At 43.6% G+C, this 21,875-nt stretch overlaps 1 protein-coding gene across 5 annotated transcripts in view; it reads left to right on the top strand.

The window, feature by feature from the left end:
• Nucleotides 1–21,875, top strand: part of schip1 (schwannomin interacting protein 1) — a 188,045-nt gene that overhangs the window by 146,685 nt on the left and 19,485 nt on the right. For 3 of the 5 annotated variants that reach the window (XM_058633046.1, XM_058633048.1, XM_058633047.1), the window contains one exon: nt 1,595–2,368. In XM_058633046.1, coding sequence (XP_058489029.1) covers nt 1,595–2,368 — 774 coding nt within the window. Of the gene's footprint in view, nt 1–1,594; nt 2,369–12,339; nt 12,684–19,489; nt 19,856–21,875 lie in introns of those variants that run through there. The other 2 variants (XM_058633050.1, XM_058633049.1) reach the window with 2 other exon arrangements.

Raw genomic sequence — 21,875 nt, 5'->3', positions numbered from 1 at the left:
CACTCAAATACTGAAATCCTACTCTCCTTCTGGGCACAACAAACATCCCAACATGGTGGCACGCTCCCTGATTTATGCACTGTTTAGATGTGAACAGGGGGAAAAAAACAGTAACATTCTAACTGTATGCTGTGCTGTGAATATTTTCAGAGGTTTACCATGCAGTCCGACAACCAGAATATTTCTTCAGCATATTCCTATGTGCATAAGCACAGCAGTGTAGAGAATATGCTACAAGGCAGAAGAATCACTGTTTGGGCTGAAAATGTATTAAATTGTATATAAATGTAATGTCAAAGTATTGAGGAAAATGATATTGCAATATATATTGTTATCGCATTATTACCCAACCCGAATGCAACCTTACCTTCACATCCTGGCAGAATGTGGCTTTTGTGGCCTCATTTGTGCAGCTGGTACCAACCTCGCTCCTGCATCAACTTCACTCCTATTCTCCTGGACCTGTTGACATTTCATGGAGAAATGCAGGTTCCCCCAACACAGAGTGGCTCATGTCTCAAAACTACATCGACAATCTGAATATCTAGTTTCCAAAATGACATCAACAGTGTCATAGTGTCTGCACAGGTGTGGCTGAGCAGCTCAAAACTCAAAAAGGCTCCCTTTTATGTCCTCCTTAAAAAAAATGACTCATACATAAGATAACACAACATAAGTCATCATGGTTTTAATATGTAATCACTAGTCTTCATAATTCATTTAGCTTCCAGCAGCTCATTATGTCGATCATGTAGGAATGTGTTGATCAGTCCTCTCTGCCTTGAGAGGCACATTTTGCATCTCCTTGCTTTTCATTAACTTTTAAAAGTGTTGTGTGGTGCTATGATAATGCACTCCTGTGGAGACAAGACTGATAACTCTGTCTGCGAGAGAAGTCTCGGGTCAGGTGAAGATTTGTGGCGCGCTGTAAACAACACAGACATTTTCATTAGCCGCAAACTAATCAGTCAGGCAGTGATTGGAGCTCTACGGAAGCGACACAGTCAAGGTTAGACAACAACGCCGGACTCATCTGTCCATGTCACAGTCTGGTCCTTTGTGTATTGACATGTCAGTGTCACTCATGCTCAGCCCGTCTTACACCCTGTTTTGTCCCCGTTGTGCTATGCAGATGTCGCTGTGGGTGGTGAGATGTTATTCTGACACTTCCAGCCACACAGACTTTGTGTGTGTCAATTGTTGCACAAGCCTCCATGTACACACACTTACTCACACATGCCAGAGGAATGCAAAAGGGAATTAAATGATCAGTTTGTATAGTTTAGAAAAAACTGGGAGGCGTCAGAGCTGTGCTTCAGAAAATACTTGTGGCTATAAAACTTTGTGGACAAAGGAAGTTCCTGCATGACAGGAAGTCCTTTGTTGTTGCCAATGTGAAAGCACAATACTTGTGCGACTAATCTAAATTGACACACTTCCTTAAGTCTCTCTTAATTTTTCCAGTTCTTTGCTTCTTTCCTTCTATCGTTCATTCCTACCAATCTGCGCGTCTTATAATCCATGCATCTCTTTCAGCCTGTACCCCCTCTCCTGTCTTCAGTCTAACTCTCTCTTTGTTCCCATGTTGTTGCAGGACTACCGGGAGGATGGCATGGACTTAGGGAGCGATGCATCCAGTCGCTCCAGCTCAGAGTCCAACTCCAACAAGGTTACACCTTGCTCTCCCACTCTTGACCTGGCCACTTTGGAGGACTACAAATCCTCCCCCTCTCTGGACCTGGTCACCTTAGAGGACTATGAGGAGGACGAGGACTACCAAGAGTACAAGAAGAAGGTGATTGAGGAGTGGGAGAGTGAGTATGGAGAGGACTGCACCTCGCCTCAACCTCCTAGTCAGGAGGAAGGTGACGGAGGCACAGAGGGTGTTGACGGCCTTGGGAAAGGCTACAGGAAGACAGTGAACAGTCGCAGCCTCGCTGAAGAATTCCAGGATGTGAAGACTGTCCCGCCTATCCCGGCTCCTGGTGGACACACTGCCACCTCAGTCGCAGTTGTTCCAGAGGAACTGAAACAGAATGGCAATCTGATTTTGCCTCGGAGCAACCCACTCCATTCCCCGGGTACACCACAGGGGGGCACAGGGACTCCCAAGCCCAGCCACCACCGCTCCAGTCAAGGCAGAGGGAGCCGCAGCAGTGGCTGGGGTGGTGGTGGAGGAGGCGGAGGAGGAACAGGGGTACGGATGGGAGGATATAGAGAAGAAGAAGGTTTGGAGGAAGAGCCTCTGCCCACCATGGACTGGGCAGCCCTGGAGAGACACCTGGCCGGGCTGCAGTGCAGAGAGCAGGAGAATCAGAACCTCAACCACAACCAGAACCACAACATAGGCAAGACCCACTACACCTCAGTAAGTGTGCACACAGATTATGTTGTCCATGTGTTCTTGTGGGAATTTTAAGATGCTGTGCTTTTCCACTATTGTGTCTTAAAGGTTTTGTATGTGCTGTTGTAATCTGGCAGTTATCCATGTCAGATGACCCTGAAAACACAAGGTTATGTTTGTTGCAGTTAAGAGAGAGGGATTAGTGAGCTAATGTAGCGTTAAGCTATGTGGACCAGCTATTAACCTGAAAGTCATGGAAGTGTGGGCTCCACAGAGTGAAGTAGAGGCTGCAGGAGACGAGAAGAAAATAGATTCAGTACATCTTAGTGCAGATTCAACAGGAAGTACACTGATTAGGCTCCGTTGGTCAAAACAGTTGAGGGTGTGCCTGGTGTTTCTAACTCACTGAAATTCAGAACTGTCACATATTGTTATATGTAGGAGTCATGTCAGTGCATAATTATCTATTATCTATCTATTATTGTTTGTAGTTTAGTTGCCAACCTTGGAGGTTTGAGTATATGAAGCCTCATTTCCTAAAGTCTGTGTTCTTTGCCATGTAGTGAATCCACCAGAAGAGGTCAGTGTTGCATTGACATTTTTGCAGAGATGATGATCCAGGCCTTAAATGCTGCACCAGCAGCACTACAGGCTTTTATGATTTACTTGTTGGCATGACATCACTCCGTTAAAATTACAGTCAGATCCACAGTTTTATGTTTTATTGCTAGTCTGTGGGTTCTGAAGGGTGTAGCTTCAACATGTTTGAGGCAATGCTGGGGAGTTTCAGTCAGAGTTTCAGTGCAGTCACTAAGTAAAAAAACGAAGTGAGGGCAAAAGTGTCTTTCTGAGAGATGGGTACTGTTTTGTTCTCTATTGGTATGCAAACACTAAGACCTTTTTCCTCAGTGCACATAGACAATAGCTTTAGCCAGTGCCATTGTGAGTGTGCTGTTTGTGCTGTGTGTCTTTGTTTGTCTGTCCTGGAGGCCTCCTCTGTCTCCCTGAAGTATGCCAGGAATGCAGTGGGAGAGGTGGGGGGTGAGAGGAAGGAAAGAGGGATAAAAGGAATGGAAGATGGTATCTTTCGGACCAGGCAGTACAGGGCCACCTGCCCCATGTGTTGGTGTCAGTGTTCATTACCTGCTGTCCATCTTTAACAGGAAGGTCACCTTCTTGTTTGCTTTAGTCTAGGGGACATTCTGCTCTCCGTCTCCCTCTCTCTCCCTAGGCAACGCGATGATGTGTAATTGACCATGGTGGAAAGAAATCTCATGAAAGAGATTCTCTGTCTCCACCATGCACACACACACACACACACACACACACAAATATTCACACAAAATGCTTATCGCCATAGACACATTCTCGGGCTCTCCTGGTGTTTTGGATGTGTGTACATGAAAGAAAACTAAGTCTGTTGTGACAGAAAGAGATTGACCAGTCTCAGTGGTGTTAGTGCCACAGTATCCTGTTTTTTTTCTCGTATTTCTTCCCATAGAAGCAAAAAAATTGACCTCAGAATCTGATCGCCTCGCAAAGATAAGACATTGGAGTTAGCCTTGTAATCCCAGCTGAGCTCAGAGCTGAAGCGATACACCAGAAAAGTTGAGAGACACAAGCTCATATCCTGGACAATCCCACTCTCACAACCATTTAAGTGCTGTTGAAAGTACAATACATTTTTGAACTTTTGTGATGTCATGTAGTCTTTCATATTCGTTCTTAACGCCGCATATTGTAAAGATGACAATAACTATATTCTAGCCTCTGCTTACAAGAGCATGAAAGCAGTTAAGGAACTGAGACCGTTTGTCTGTGGACATCAGGATTCTTTCCTTAATTCCTTCATTTGCAGGATTTCGCAGACCACCAGGAGGAAAGAGACTGGTGCTTTTAAAAATAATATTAAATATTTAGACGTCCACTCAAGTTGGACCCACCACAGAGAGAGCACATGTGTTAATGTATAGTGGCGTCTGTCTTCATAGGATGTGGCAGGGTCTAGTGGGACAGAGATATTCATGCTTCACAAGCATCTGTGCTGTCAGAAGGATGGGGCACTGAGGAGCTCATAGTTAATTATCTGTTTTGGTGCCTGGACACGGACTTGGCCAGTCTTTTAGCTACGGACTTCGTCTTGTGTAAGATATGTGAAAAAACAACACACACACATCAAATAGGGTCCAACACAGAGAGTCCTTCTATGAGCCAACATTCCCTTTGCTGCAAACCATCACAGAATAATTTAGCCTTTCACTTACAGCCTTAAATTGCTCCTAGAGATATTTATTTTTGCTTTATGCTTCATTTACCCTGTTCTCTTTTTAATAATGAAGTAGTTATTGCAGGTATATTTAGCAAGGGGTGTTTTTAGGCTGCTTTAATCTCAGCAGCCTCCTGCAGGCTGTGGGTGTGGGGTCAAGAGGATTCATGAGGATGTGGGGCATGCTGACCTGTGTGTAATTTGAGTCTTAATGAACTCCAGCGGCACGTGCCAGATTAGGGCCCACAGGGACCTCAAGTACACCAGAGGTAACACTGCCCCAAGCCATCCATTTAGCTGCACACCCATGAAAAGTAAACAAAAATATTATTCTTCCGAGTCAGCCTTTAGGTGAAAAAGGCAGAGAGAGAGAAGGATGGTCACGCACATATGGCTGTCCGTACCTCTGTGTTTAGTGAGCATATCCTTAAAATGAATGAAATCTATGCCTGGAAGCTACTTTTAGTTCAATCTCAAAGTGCACACACCCAGACTTATTCACACAATTTCAAAACACCCCAAAGGCAAACTGTGGTTATGAAGACAGGATCTGTGTTGAGACCTGCTCGCTCTCTCTCTCTCTCTCTCTCTCTCTCTCTCTATCTCTCTATCTCTCTCCCTCTCTCTCTCTCTATATATATGTATATATATATGTATAGATGTGCGTATATATATATATATATATATATATATATATATATATATATATATATATATATATATATATATATATGTTGTCTCTTCACTGTTTTGGCAGATGTGACTTTTACACATTTCTCATTCCAGTCAGTGGAACATCTGTTTAATAGGAAAGTAGGAAGGTGGTGTGCTCACAGACACACACACACACACACACACCATATTAACAGTAAAAAAAAAAAAAAAGGCCATGTCTGAGTTTTCTGCCCCAGAAAAAGTCCTCCAGGGCTGTGGAAAAACAAGAGGATGAGAAGAAATAGCAGAGTGTGGTTTCTGTTTCTCTCCCTCTCTCTTCTTTCTGTGCTCTGTGATTATGTACGAGTTCGGTAGTTGAACTGTGCTCAGCTAACAACCTAACTACTGCCTTCACCCAGTACTCAGACTGTGCCACGTAGAGGGAGTGAGGGAGAGGGAAGGAGAGGGAAGAAATTGAAGGGTCTGCGTGTGGTTATAGTAGATATAAATAGGAACAAACAATGAATTTAAAGTAGTTACACAAGAGTTTTGGCCCTGAATGGGCGGAAAAAGCAGACAGACATAAAAAGAGAGGAATAGCCAGGATTAAAAAGAACCTGTGGAGGAGGAGGGAGTTAAGAGGAGGAATGTGGGGTCAGAGTATGGTGAAGGAAGAGAATGGCACGCCAGAAAGGGTGGAAGGCTGGAGGAAAAGGCTATCCTTGTATAAGGGTATGGGAGGAAGCTTCAGAGACAGGGGGGCAGGGTCTTAACCAGGTGTGGTGTGTGTGGTGTCTGGTTCAGCCCTTCAGGCTTAACCACTGCTGCGTGTGTGTAATTGTGTGTGTGTGTGTGTGTGTATGTGCTCCTCGTGTGTATGTGTAGTTACCCGCTAAAACACGCCCGGCCCTCTGCACACCAGGGCTCATACATGCGCTCTCCTTACACAGACTGACTGCACTGCCTCTGCCTCAGGGTCAACACACATTTTTTCTTGTTAGTCCACACACACAGACACACAGACACACACATGTGCGCCCTCACTTCACTTAATCAAAGGATATCTTTTTCTTCATATGGTATCCTGACATTTTGCCAGCGCCGGTAGACGTTCTTTTCCTTTTTCTCTTTTATCAGTGGAGTATTTTTCATCCCACCTTAACCTTGGATTCCTCACAGCAAGCCGGGCACTTAACTCAGGTAAATCCGAAATATGATTTAAACATAAATATAATACACTGCATCACATTTGTCCTAACAAAACAGAATCAGAGTTCACTTTCAATGTTAACAGACTGGCTGGAGTTTGTAATTAAAGCACACCTCATGTGATGTTACATTCTCCTGAGTTTGTGCTGTCTATGTGAGAGAAAAGCTAAATATGTTAGTAATTAAAGCAGAGCCAGCTGGGTCGAGCTGTCCATGCATCTCAACTCTGACCATATGTGGGCTGCTGCATGGTAGCGCTTTGTTTCTTCTAATTCTGTCAAAGAAAGAATATAAATCACACACACACACACGGCTCATTTGCATATGATTCCTGTTTTGAATGTCGCCTTTGCCTTGAGGTGCAGGAAGTTGACGAACTAGTGAGCTTCGGTTACTGCGTCGTCTCAGATTTTCTCTTTTTCGATTCCAGCTGACTTTGGAGTGAGCGCTGCATGCACATGCATTCCTCACGTGGCACCTGCGTGGAGTAAAACACAACACACTACAAAGTGCTGCAAAGACAAACAAAGCAGAGCAACACATCTACTCAGAGGCTCGTGTTACTGTGTATATATACACACATGAAAGGGCAATTAAGAATGTTTAGAAGCTGTATTTGATCTTCTGAAGCTTTGCTTTGGACCGGATTTGTCCGTCTTCATTGTGGAGGAAGAAAGAAAAGGGTGAGGAGAGACCAAACTAAAACAAATGACCATAAATGGGTAAAATCACAGGTTCACAAGTGTGAATATCCAGCCAGTAAGGTCATTCACTGCTGGCTATTCAAAATGCTTGATGGACCAACTGCATCAGACAGCTCACTATTGGCTTAGTGTGATAGGACAGAAGATATATAGTAGTGTTTACTGTTGAAACAGTTTTATCACTGAGGAGTCCAGCATTCACCCCATGGCTTTAAATCCAGTTAGAAAGTGAAGTCACTTTAACAAGGTAACAAAGGTGCACTGCCGTGTTATGTTTTATCTGGAGAGGAACAAATGCACCAGCTCACACATGGACATAAAATCAAACCCATTGACCCGCACGGCGAGTGGGGTATTACCAAAATGTCAATGAAATACTTCAGGTTATTAAGTTCAAGACTCAATGGGAGTGGTGCTGTCTCAGCTGCTCTTATCTGGTGTCAAAGTACACCGTAAACGGCTGCCTGATAATCAACCCTCATCTGAACTGGTAAACAAATTCACATACCTAAATAAAGAGAAGCGTAATATAGATGCCACAGCGATAAACTGAAAAAGGCCTGAGAAACATCCCGTCTAGAAGCTAAAGGTACATGGATACATACCTGTATGAATCTGATTGAAGTGCAGTTGTGATTTGAGATAAAATGATCATCAAAGCCGCTAGCAACACACTCGTCCACTTCCTGTGAGGTCGATCATCCTAAAGATGAACAAAACTCAAACACAAACCCACCCTTCCTCTGATTCATCCAAACGTGACTCACTGAGGTCTGAGAAAAGGTTGATGAAATGGGCAAACCCTTCTTCCACCATGTGTTATTGTCTTTCTGGCCACATAAGTCAGAGTCGTTTTACGTCACTGTTGCAAATCTCCACCGTCTTCTTCTTCTTCTTCTTCTTCTTCTCAATTTCTTCTCTCTTCCAGACGTCCCCTATCCTTCGCTACCATTCCCACTCTGTTCCCCGATAATTGTCCTCTTCCTCAAGCTGTCAGAAAGCATTACAGCCTAATGTTCTCAGACAGCCAAAATGCAGCAGGAGACTGCACCCCCCCCCCACTCCCCACCCCCCCACTCTGTTTCACCTTCTCCACCCTATGAAAACTATCAAAGAGGGGCGCAGGCTGTGAGTGGCAGAGCGTGCTGTGGAGGAAATGGGGATTTATGTAGCAGCGAGGAGACAGTCCATGTCAGTCCACACACACACACACAGTGCAGCCACATATATATATACAGTATATACAGAGAAACACTGATTCACGCACAGGCCAGCTTTGAGTTGAGTCAGAGACTCACAGATTGTGTGCGTATCCTCGCCTTGACTTGTGTGTTCATTTGGGTGGAGCCGAAACTGTTACTGTTGCTAATTATAGCGTGTGTGTGTGTGTGTGTGTGTGTGTGTGTGTGTGATTAATACAGGTACTGTCCAATCAATATTTAAGAAGTTCAAATGTATTTAGCCTATTATGATAGAAAATCCTGGAAAAAAAAAATTCACTTTCTGTCATCTAAGTGATAAAATCAATAGCTCTACAACCATTACCTGCCTAAGTGTCAATATAAAAGATATTTTATATTACTCACCATGACTCACAACTAGTGTGATAAATGATCAGGTAGTCATCTATTTAGATGGTATACAAATGAGCTGTCACGCATGCTCATGTCGTTCCACCAACTGTAGACATGAAGTCCTCATTAGAACAACCTATGGTGGTTGATCTTAGCATGTAGGCAGGCACACACACACACACACACACGCGCGTGTGTGCGCTCTCCCTGGCCTTCCACATCATTTCTTCCCTGTCAAAGCGAGCTCATTACTGCCAGAATCTCGCGGCCGTCACACTGAGCCAACCTGCTCTGCTATGCAGTGTTTTCACACTGGCACAAAATGTCAGTTCACTAAAAAGCATCTGCGCTCCCCTTACCCTGCTGAGACAGAGAGAGGGAGGCCGGAACATCGAGAGAAAGACGGGAACGTCGGGGCAGATGGAGGAAAGTTGTGAAAAAGAAAGCGAATGTAGTTGCTCTGAAAGGGCCGGTGGGAGATGAAGGAGGGCTGGGATGGCACGCGGGCTAAAAAAGACAGAGGGCAAGCTGTTTGTGAACGAGAGGCAGGAGGCGTCACAGCAGTAGGACTGGATTCATGTATTTTGTATGAGCTGCACAGGGTTACGGGTCATTATTCACCTCCTGCAGTATCAGTTCCAGCTCTATAGATAGACATTTAAGTGGCCCACCTTGTTTTTCACTCTCATGTCAGTGATGTATGGTTAGGTTCAAGCCTGACAGATACTGAGATTTTGTTAAATCAAGCTCCAGTCTTCTCTGTGTAACGGTTATATTTAAAAGTGATGGAATATTATCATTCAAGGATGTAAGGTTAAAGATATTCCCACATGTATGCATTTTGAATTGCCAAATAGCAGTTATCACAAGACTTGTGACTGTTAAATTATGTAATAGTAATAATATAACGATAAAATCATAATAATTGGACCCATCTGTAAGCATTCTTTTTTAGGTTTTATTTAGGTCATTCACTTATAATTCAGGAGCATAGTGAGTATGACTGACACATGAATTTGGAAAACCGGCGTTCATTTATAAACATTGAGTCAGACATGTTGCATAACGTAGAACCCAAACTGCAGTGTTTTTGGAAATTGAGTTTTCAATGTGAGAAGGATAAATTCTTCAGCCCTAAACTGGTGTTGATTATTTCAGTTCTTCTCAATAAATACTAGAATATACTGACATACACCACATTCTTTTACTCTGTACTAACTGTTGTTTTTTGAATTAGAACACATAAACACACACAGTCTGCCTGCCAGTTTGTCCATCTCCTGCTAATAACCTTTGGTCTCGTTTCGTTATATCTACTGTTTCAGTTATTTTTGGACTCTCACGGACGCAATGGAGGCATCAAATGCAGCGCTTCCTATTGGATTTGATCGGAGCGGTGTGAGTTGTGGGGTCACTCGCTTCGCCCCTGCTCGCGATGCGTGTGGCAGAAGTCTAGCGCTTGAGCGTCAGCCAATCACGTCGCGGCATGCAAATAGCTCAGCACAGGCATTAGCCATTCAAATCACTGTTAACGCTGAGCTCAAGCACAGCTCAAACGGAGCGACTAGATTGTGCTCCGCTTTTGTCGGACAAAGTGCACCCAACAATGTCAGACATTGTTATTTCCAGCGTCAATAGTAGCAGGTTATGGGATATTCATAGGTATGTATTGTCCCGTCAGTGTGATATCGGAATATTTGTTTAAAGGTCACTGTTAGATTTTGGTCTGTGGAACATTAAATTAATTTGCAAGTCAACATGTCATGTGCATGAGTCTGGAAAAAGAACTTGTTCAGACTGAAACTGCATTGATCAGTGGAGGCATAAAACCACTTTGCAGTAGCACTCGTTTTTTCAAATGTGGATATAAGAATTGTTGTCTCTGCCTCCACCTGAACTGTGAATCCGATCGTAACCTTGACAACCGTGTGAAGGTCAGCGGGAGGGGGGGTGTCTTCAGACATGACTGCTGCCATGGTGATGTGGTTAGATGAAGGCCTTGATGGGGCTTCTTTTATCAAAGTGTGACTCACAGATGTTAGGCATCAAAGTTTTTGTTGTGCTCCAGTGTGCGTGTATGTGCATGAGGAGGCATTTGTATTCCGAGAGGAGAGGCACCAGGCTTTTGTGAGCCCCAAGTTGTAAAGATCTTAATCCTGGAGATCTGACATCAGAGCATTGGCATCCATTTTAATTTTCTTCACTCGTGAAGTCCACAAGGCCAAAGATCTGCATGGTCTGACTACATCCATGCTACCGATGTCTGTGTGGGGTCTGTCCATTTAAAAGCAATAATAGTATTGCACCTGTGTGTCTCCACGAAGAGTAAAGTATGTAACTTACTGAATGAAAAGACAAAGTTTGAGCTCTACCGACTACACATTCTAATGTAAACACGATTTCTTAACGACTCTCATCACCAGCCACGTTTAAATCTGTGGTTTCTTTCTCTGTCCATAATCCCAGCATGCTCCGGTCCAAGTTTATCACAAGTCAGTGTCATGCACGTATAATTGTATCCAAGGTTATTGTGACAGTGTTGGCAGGGTTCCAGTCTGTCCCAGCTTGCCCCGACATGGTAGGTCAACCCAGAGCTGGTGATGTGCAGGCAGGAGCACAGAGATCGGAGCAGGGAGCTCATCGATCCACTTCCAGCTCATTAAACCCAAGAGTGGTCTTATCGGGAAAAGCAGCGTCACCCAAAAGAGATCAATATCAGATAGAGAGATTTGGCTCGAGAGGAGGGATGAGATAACAAGGGCAAGACAAAAAAAAAGGTAGAGATGAACAAATGTATGAGTTCATGGCGTCAAGATTTCACACTGTCACTGTGCATTGGAGACAACAATATAGAAACATACAGTAACGAATAAAGAATTGCAAACAATGAAATGTACTTGTTTCTGAAGTAGTCAAATATGGTCTGTTTTTTGACACGTTCTACAAACCTTTTGCGTCAAGACAGATTTGCATCGCAGTGAGATCAACATGAAGAGACAAATGAGAAAACAAAGGGATTTATCGCACTAATGTTGTGAGTGTTTGTCAGTTTGGAGAAAGGGGTGGTGGAATGGAGAAAGGACGGATTTACTGAGTAGGTTGGCCTGTATTTGGATTATAGACAGGCCATCTGCCACTTTGGGATTATAATTCCACAAACACACAGAAAACGCGGAGTATATCTGTGCAACACAGTAAGGCAGCAACACTAGTGAATGACATTCTCTGATTCTCTGAGTAGTTTACACTGGAGCTGAAAACTTGTTTAAGGTTTGATTCCCACTTATGTTACCCAGAGTTTAACTGGTGACTGTTAATGCACCATGGATTAGGATGATGATTAAGGAAAGAGTTGTCCCTTCACACTTTCCACTCACGTCCCGACCCACACACGCTCCCTCCATTTTTCCACAATCCCCTTTTTTCCCACTGGCCAACTCTGCATACCCTCAGCCCAAAAGCTCCTCCCCCATTCAGTCCGATTCATGCAGAGAAAGGCAACTGGGAGTGTACTCTGCTTTTCCCTCCTCTCCTCCCTCCCTCCCTCCCCCCCTCCCTCTCTGTGTGTCTCTCTCGCGCTCTCACACCCTGTTTCCAGTCTGTCACTCCCCTCCCTCTTTTCGGCTTTGGAGAAGCAGCGATCAAACCCTGTCATTTTTCGCCTGATAAACAGACAGAATAAAAAACAAGTGGAATAGAGAGAGAGAGAGAGAACCAGAGAGCCAGAGAAGACATTTATAGTTGGGATAAAAGACTGGTGGGATCCCCCCCCCCCCCGCCTTTCCTTTTCTGTCCACTCCTCGCTGCTGGAATACCACTGCAGGGCTGGGAATCTTATCCCTGTCCCGCTCCTGTTCCTGTTCCGTCAGCTCAGCCAGCTCCACTCTAGGATGCAGTGAAGGATGGTCCACCAGGAAAACTGTTCTTACCAGGTATTTATTGGACCTGAAGGACATTGCACATGTTGTTTAATGCAAATACTTACTTGGCATTCTGACAGCTGGCGATGACGTTCCTCTTCATGTTGTATGCTTGTCATGTTTTACTTCTGAAGTTCAGTTCGTGGGAAATGCTTGGTTCTCTAAATGAAACTAGGACATTGTGGTTATACATGTGTTATTGCCTGTGTAGGAGTGCCGCTGTGTCTTAAGAGCTGATGTGATTGTGCAGTGAATTGCATGTCTGGCTGGTTGCTAAGAGAACTCTTGACTCTAGGGAATAATGTCCCACCTCCTCGCCTCCACCTCCTCACCGTCCACCTTCATCAATCCACATCAGGACGGCGCGAGTATCTGTAGCTAAACTCTGAGTGCATGCAAATGCAGTGTAAGCTGTGACTTTTCCCGTTACTCAGTAACTCATGAGAACGGGCGAATGGCGTTTGGCAGGGTCGTGTACGAGTCTGTGCGTGTTTATGAGTCTGTCATCCTCGTGTGACATGTGACAACAGCAGTCCCACTTAATCTAACAAGGAAATGAATGAGTCGTGATTAAAAGACAGCGCGTTCCATCTGCTTCCCTGTAACCAGCTCTGCTCGGGAAGCCAGTCTGCACTGCGGTGGAGATGTAGCGTAGGAAAAAAAAGCAGAGAGAGAGAGAGAGGTAGATGAAAGGCAGAAGAGAAGAGATGAACTGAATACGCCGGGGGCGACATCAAGGGGGGATGATGTTGATTCTCTGATGAGGCAAGAAAGTGATACATAAGAAGCTGCAGAGGAAATGATGAGAAGGAATGGAACGAGATTTGCAGAGATGCAGTGGCCTTGTAGGTTTACTTTACATGAAACCTTAGAGTCCCAATTCTGAGCTTCAACCATGAAATTGTCTTCTGGATTCAAATGGACATGTCTTTTTAGCATATGCACTGGAAACGTCCACTGTTTTCTTCAGCAAACTGGTTGTTAAAAAAATACTTAATACTTGAAGGGTTGTTGTTTTTGCAAACTAATAAATTCAGTTAAATTGGAATTCCAGCTGTTTAAAAAAAAAACTCACACACACACACAAAAAAGAGCGCTAATCTTACATGTTCTACATTTTTGTATTTGCGTGGTGGTAAGATCGAGGGAGTAGTTGTGTAACAGGATAAGAATTTGCTACCATGTTTTGTGGCGTGCAGTGACAGAAAAATGGCAGGATGGAAGGAAATAGAAGCTGATAAGGAGAGAAAAGGGGAAGCCAAAGGGCTTCGGTGGATGAAAGGCAGAGATAAAAACAGGAGCAGGAAAAGCAAAAGGGAGAGATGAGTTGAAAGAAAACACTGAGAATGGTGCACAGCGTTCTGAAGCAGCCGACGAGACGTTTGACAGTGGAAGCAATCATCGAACTCAGTTCAGTTTTTAACGGAGGAAAATTCAGGAAGACGTTGAAAAGAGTTGATGCTAATAAGAATCGCTTTATTCAGGCATGATAGGGGTGTAGCATTGAAGAAAGATGGAGCTAATAAGAGGACGAATGAGAGCGGTAAGCAGAACAGAGGGCTCAGGCTCTCATAACAGCAACTCTCCAGAGGCCTCTCAATTAGAATGGTAACCTGGCAACCAGCAGGCAGCCAGCGCCCCTTACATATAACACACACACACACACACACACACACACACACACACAGATTGGTGGAAAGAAGCAAAGGGCAGTGGAAATGCGTGAGGGGTTTAATGACGGAATAAAATGGACAAGGAGTAAACAGATTAAGTGGAAATAGAGAGCGTTAGGAAGGGTGTTGTCCTCATGTCTCTGTGTCTCCTGGGACAAATCTGTGTCTCGGGGTGATTTCTCTTCTCTACATTGTTGTCCTCTTCTCCTTCAGCTAAGGTGTGGCACAACAGCGCAGTGGTTTAAGGTGAAGAGAGAAGATAGAAACATGCATCACAAAGCATCTGCCCCTCCCCATAATATATGTCAGGCTTATTGTCAGAAACCATTAGCCAATTAAATGACCTAGAGAAACAGTCATTCAACCACTTGACCCCCCCTGTCGTCAACCAAACCCCCACAATCGATTTAAGCCCCGTCAGTTTTTCAGATAAATCGAGATCACAAGAATAAACAATGCTCTGCTGAAGCCATCTCCTTCATTTGATGCTGCACTTCATTAAGTGCTTAAGTGATGTAAAAGCTTGGCGTGTTTACGCGACGGCATATGTCATCCTGCTCTCAGAATCTCATGTGAATCTACAGACCTCGCCGTGCCTTCTTGCTGTCAGCAGCAGCAGCAGCAGCAGCAGTAAGAGCGCGGAGAAGGACGGTTGACGGTGAGATTTATCAGCATGGCCCCAGTGTGTCATCTCCGACCGTAGGTACACTGTCAGCTCGCCAAGGCCCCATGAAACCTGAGTGAATGCCGAATCCTGTCACGCGAGTAAGGATTTACTGCACAGTTGGAAATGTGGCCCGAGAACTCGGTGTATGTATATTACCAGTATGTTGTGAGCTTCTTTTTTTCCTCTTGATTAGAGAGCGGTAAACAAATGCTCCAGTGTGAGTGTAACAGTAGATGAGGTGTGGCTTTATGAATTATAAATGAGGACCAGCAGTACAGTGCTAGGATGACAGGGCTGATCAATACGGCGGAATAACAGACCCCACTTGGAATGGAATTGCTGACACCACAAGCTTGTCTAGTTTGCCAGGGAAAAAATATATATAACACGAAACATGCAACATCTCCAAATGTGCACATTTATTATCAGTATATTCTCATTTCTTTCTTGTAAAAAAAAAAATGCATTAATTCTATAAATATTACATCTTTTTATGGGTTATAGTGTAATTGATATATCTGAAATTAGAATGTCCTACATTAAATGTAAGAGTACAAGTGATAAGTAATGTATTTCATATTTTAGCCAAACAGATTGATATACTGAGGGAAAAAGCAGCATTTTTCATCTTATACATAAAAGACACATGAGAGAAGCTTCCATATGAATTGACTTGACTTTTTCAGATACAGGAAGTTGGGAAATTATCTTTTAAGTCATCTTTAATCATCATCATCATCATCATCAGGGTTGGATTTGGCTTATTGTAAGGTACAACCTTGGTAGTATTTTATTTAACTTATGAAGTACTAGTTCTGGATTTTGCTTGGCTAAGTGTACGTATATATAAAACTGCTGTATACTTGTCAAAAACCTCCTGAGATGACTGCCTTTGTGAGTTGCCCCATGCTCCTTTAGCAGCCCAATTTGTTTGGAACACAGAGCATTGCTATGGAGAGAAACTCCCCCCCATGTTGCTATGGTTGCAGCCCCCTGTTTTTCCCACTCCTCTTCCCAAAATAAGATCACATCTGAGTCGCCAAACATCACCTATGTTAACACATGGGTGAATTTGAGCCGGTGTGACACACAAGCGTTCACGTCGACGTTCCTTGTTTGCGGAGATAAATGTGATATAAAGAGTGAGTGCATCGCGGGTGTAGGTGTGCACACACACACACTCACACACACACACACAGACAGTGCAGTGCCATTGGCCTTGGATGTGAGACTTACAGGAGGTGCCAGGAACCTTCTCTCCCACAGTCACCCTCTGTTCACTTGGAACAATAAGCTGTTCTCTGTGCGTGTGTGTTTTTCTCTCCCTCTCTCTCTTTCTCTCCCTCTCTCCCTCTCTCTCTCTGTTTGCATACACACACATATTCTTGTAAAGCAGTCTTAGCGAGGACACTTGCAGACATTCACTGATCTACTTTTCACTTTGTACTCTTATTTTAAATGATTTTATTGTGGTTTTAGGGCTTAGTGTTGTTTTGTTGTTTTCCACCCTGGTGGACAATAAAGACGTATTCTCTACACTCCCTAATCCCTTCACTGCCTAATCCTAACCCTTAACATAAACCTCATTCTAACCCAAAAAATAACCTTCAAAAGGTCATTTTAAGCCTTTAGAAATGTCCTCACAAAGATAGATCTGAATCTAAATGTGTCATCACATCAGGAAAGCCACTTCCTACAGCAGAGGAATGAACCTGTGTTTTTTTATGATTGTCCATGTGAGTTTGAGTGAGTGTGTTTGTTACTGTTTGAAGATTCCTCATTTCTGGCCTCTTGTACCTGAGTAACCCAGGTAACCCTTCACTCCCACTCTCATATTATCCCATTTGAATGAGCGGTGACTTCATCCTCACTATGAAGTCAGCCTCGATGATGAAGCAGCGACCCTGCAGGATTAAATCTGCCCCACCCTGTAGTGGCTCTTATTCACAACTCACTGTGTTTTTTTTGTCCCTGTTGTCTGCTGCTGCAGCATGTACTGTAGTGCAGTGTGGGTGGATTCTGACAATTCATTCCACTCTACCAATAATCCCCAGGGATCTACACTGTGACTGTGTATGTGTGTGTGTTCAGATGCTCTTTGATGTTATCATGCAAATGCATTTTTCCCCCAACTGTCTTCAGCTCTCTGATTCTTTCTTCTTATTTCTGAAGTTATTCTCGTCTCTCCGCTCTTGTCTCTCAGTAGAGTAACAGATTAATGTGATTCATGTTCATTAGTATCACTTGGCATTCTCTTGCCTCACATCTTTGTCCTCTCGTCTCTCTTGTACCCCTTTGTCCTTGGCTACTTTTTTTTTTAATCTCACATCTTTCACGTCTTCTCATTAGATTGCCGACTGTTGAGCCAGATCCATTTTTACAATCTCTCTGCACGGGGAGGTTTACAGAGAGGATTTTTCACAGACACAGAAGCAGTTCTTTAATCTTTTAACCAGCTCTCTGAAGGTGAAATTATTTTTTCAAGGCTTTTATTAGAACTGTTACAGTTTATGAGGGGGAAAATATGCATATTATTTCATGGTGAATTGTCTGTTTAGCACTTTTCTAGTTTCTTTTTCGACCACTCAAAGCTGCTTTAAGCTGTTTTGCCATTCACTCATTCACATCCATGCAGTCATAAATTCATACAGTGGATCTACAGTGTGTGCAGCATTTTTTTTTTTTTTTATCACACATCTTTCATCCCCCATTCACATGCTGCAGACATAGCCGTGGGGTTAAGTGTCAGGAGCCTCACTGAGCCAACGTCGCTCCATTTATTTCATAATACATTTTACATATAGAATATTAAGTGTGTAAAATTTAGCAGCATTTATTGTTGGCAAAGTTGTTGCTGCTAGAGCTGTGCATCTTCACTGGCCTCACGATTGGATTGGATTAAGATTAGCAGGTCATGATATCACAATGCATCTCCTGAATTGTATGTATACGATGCACATGGCTACGTTTTCATCAAAAAACATAAGCAATCTGATAAATATTATATATGCAATTGAACCTTTTATTTTCACAAATTGAAAAATTGAAGTGTTCCATCCACAAAAACCAAACTAATGCTTGCTTGGTTCTGCCGGCATGTGCTTGGTTTGAGGTTCTGACAGTATGACACCCTTTTTTCTGTAAAAATATGATGGAAGTAGTATGTGTTTTTCCATAAAATCAAATCAATCATGTGATCTATAGTTTAAATTGACGTTAAATCCAGTTATACTACTAAGTATAAAGTCTAGTGTTGGTATACTGTAGCTATTGTGATGTTTTATGGTGAGGCATGCATACACTTCAGGAAAGAGAAGATAAAAAGAGAGAGAGGGAGAGACATTGTTAACTGTTTACACACTCACACACACACACACAGGGAGAGCGACTGTCTGCTCATCCGTTTACTTAACAAACACACACTGTGAGTGTGTGGGCTCTTGTGTTAACTTGATAACTGCTTCTCTCTGTGTAATGTTCTGTGTACCAGAAGACGGTACTGTATGTAGAGTAGTGAGTAATGTTAGTTCACATCCTGACCTGATTTGTTGCGGTGTGTGTTTCCTCTGATTCATTTGTCATGCCTCACTTTTCTGAGTAACGCGTTGATGGTGTGTGTTTGTGTGAAGTCATGTTCCTCCTGCTGCCATATGTGGATATCATTTTCTGTCTGGGCGGCCGTGACAAATGCATGAGTCATTGGTTGATAGCATTGTCTCTCATAGATGAGATCAGGACACATCATGGAGAGCTCAGATTGGAAATGTAAGCAACTGATACACGGCACTGGCAAGCACTGGTGAGAGAGAGAGAGAGAGAGACTGTGTGTGTGTGTGTGTGTGTGTGTGTGTGTTAGACTAATAGTCCATTGTGCTCTGTCCGGGTTTATTCAGCTGGCTGGAGCTTTGAGGCTGATGGCTTTGGAGTCCAGACTGGGCCCTATTTTTACCTTAGCAGGAAGGCAGCATTTTACCTCCTTTGTTATATAAACACATCAGAAAAAATAACGTTCATTTTACATTAAAATCTACACAAAATGTAGATGATCACTATCAGTGGTTGCCAAATATGAGTGAACATGTAAGAAATATGAGTCCAGTTTTTCTGTGTTCTATAGAGAAACAAGCACAATGAGTAACTAAAAAAGAATGGTGCAGGGGTTAAATAGACAGGTACACACAGTGTACAGGAGAGGCATCACACACACACACACACACACACACACACACACTGGGGGTCATCTAAACACACACACAGACACATGGGCAGACACAACACAAGTACACTAAAAATACATACACACCCAACTCTGCTACCCCAGTGCTGAGGTGTGTGTTTCCAAACTGGTGGTGAGCAGCTGCTGTCCTCACGTCAGGGCGTCAAAACGGAAAAAAACACCAGAGTGAGATTCAGCCGCTCCCTCCTCCCCTCTGCTCCCTCTCTCGCTCCCTGGCTGTGAGAGGCCGTCCTGTGCAGAGGGTGGAAGGTGGTGAAGGCCTGAAGCCCGTACCTCTGACCATCGTGCGTCCACACGTCTCCTGTGGGAGAGGCAGTGAGCTCATAGAGCAGGGACATAACAAGGAGAAACAGTGTCACAACATGTCAGGGGTAGATTTATTTTTGTTGTTGTTGTTGTTGTTGTAGCAGCAGTGAGTTGACTGGGAGTATCATGTGTACTGACCGGGCCCAACCTCAAGAGTCGGTCTGGACTTAGCTACTGTCTGGGCAGTAGAGAGGAGAAGACAGAGAGAGAGGGAGGGAGGAATATTATGGATGGAGGTGCTGGAGTGGATGATGTCATCAGGCAAGCGTCCAGTCTCTACCTCTGTGATGACTACAAAGAGGTAAAGCACCGTGTTGTGTTTATACTGTTTGTGTTGTAACGCACGGTTCAGTCTTTTTAATAATTCATTTGGTGTAAATTACAATCCAGCAGCAACTCAACAGCTCTTTAACTCACGTGCTGTTTGTTAGACAAAGTGTTTTAGTGGTTTTTGTGTTGGACTATTTCAAGCAGCGGCTGTAGTCAAGTCAAGTCAAGTCAAGTTCATTTTATTTATATCGCCCAACATCACAAACACAAGTGACACCCTCTGTCCTTAGACAGAAAAACTCCACAAAAACCCTAGTGCATGGCAAAAACAGGAGAAACCAACTCACACATAGAAAAGTCAACACATTACGCCACATGTCAGGTTGTCATTTTATAATTTGAATCTCTTTGAGCTGGCAGGCAGATCTTGTTCCATTTTGGACAGTCCCTAGTCTTTATTCTTAGTTAAGATAACCTGCTGTTGGCTCCAGCGTCATATTACACCACAGTAGTTGAAGAACTGTATTCTCATCCAAAGTCAATGTTATCATTGATCTTTTATTGTGAAAGCAAAGACGTGTATTTCTCCATATCCCTGTCCAAAGACTGAGGCTGATGTTATACTTGAACTATTTGTATTAAGGGTAAATGGGGCAAAGCTATGACATCATGGTGTGAGAAACGAGGCTTTCTATTTCCACTAAATCTGCTTTTTTCCTGTCAGATAAGACATATTCCCACAAATTCACAGTCTGGCCTTGTTATGTAGAGAAGCTCAAATGTCACTTGGCGACCTATTGTCCTGTCTCAACCCGCGTCATGCTCCCCATCTCTCCTCCCTCCCTTTGTCTTTCTCCTCATTTTCCCTCCCCCACTTCATTCACTACCACACACACATGCACACACACACACACACACACACATTCACATACAGCCCACTTGCTGAGTTGCTGTCTTGGAATCTGAGTGACAGGAGCAGCCTTGCACTGACCTGCTGCTGAACTGTATGAGGGGGTCAGAGGTTAGATCCTTTATCTGGGATGGAATGCTGCACCGCATAGACATGCACAGGTCTCAAATCTCAAATAGCACGACACAAGTCAGACTTTATACATGTGCATTTAAAGAAAGAGTTGGGGAAATACATTCATTTACTTTCTTGCTGAGGGTATAGGATGAGGAGATTGACACAATTTTCAGGGGGGGGGGGGGGGGGGGGGGGGGACGACAGCTGACCTGGCTTTGTCCGAAGGTTACAACAAAACAACAAAACTTTAACCCTCCCCCTCCGACAGTTGAGGTTGCAGTGTCATCTCAAGTTAAAATGCACTTTTAGTTCTGCACACAACCCAGCACTTGAGGTTTTTGTTTTTCAACAAGAAAAAGACACACCGCTTTTTGGTCTCAAAAAGCTGTCACGGTGCTGCAGTTGAAAGACCAGAGAGTCTTGGAGATGACTGTTTGTTACGGATAAGCTGTAACAAACAGTTTGAAACACAGAGCCTTTCACACGTCACACATCTCTTTTGCTGTGTGAGGTGTGAAAAGAATCTCACATAATAATAATATAAATAATAATAATAATAATAATAATAAAAAAAAATCTGCTTACAATATTTACAATATGCAGTGACGTGTGTTGCACTCAGACATAAACACACACCTCTGTGGCTGCTCACTGTCAGGCATGGAAAACACATCAGAGAGAAGCTGCTGTTTGGATTCTCAACGCAACACATGACCAAAACTTAGCAACACACACACACACACACACAGCACAACCCTACCTCTGTGAAAAGCTCTCAGTGAGCTGCAGTTTTTCCCAAACACTTATCCAGGTGCGCTGTAATCTTGTGTTTCATGGTTATAAAGACACATATAGCCTGTGCTCACCAGACCTGGTATTTGTGTGTGTGTGTGTGTGTGTACGTGCATGTGAACAGTGGGTTTTTGTCTCCATCCATGGGAGTGAGCTCTGAGCTGGTAAAAAGCCTCCATTGTACAGAAGTGAGGAGAGCACTTACCGAGGAATGGAGGGAAAGAGAAGAAGA

Source organism: Solea solea, chromosome 7, assembly GCF_958295425.1.
Source record: "Solea solea chromosome 7, fSolSol10.1, whole genome shotgun sequence".
Classification (NCBI taxonomy): domain Eukaryota; kingdom Metazoa; phylum Chordata; class Actinopteri; order Pleuronectiformes; family Soleidae; genus Solea; species Solea solea.
The sequence above is the reverse complement of the archived record's forward strand: the minus strand, read 5'-3'. Positions and strand labels throughout refer to the sequence as shown.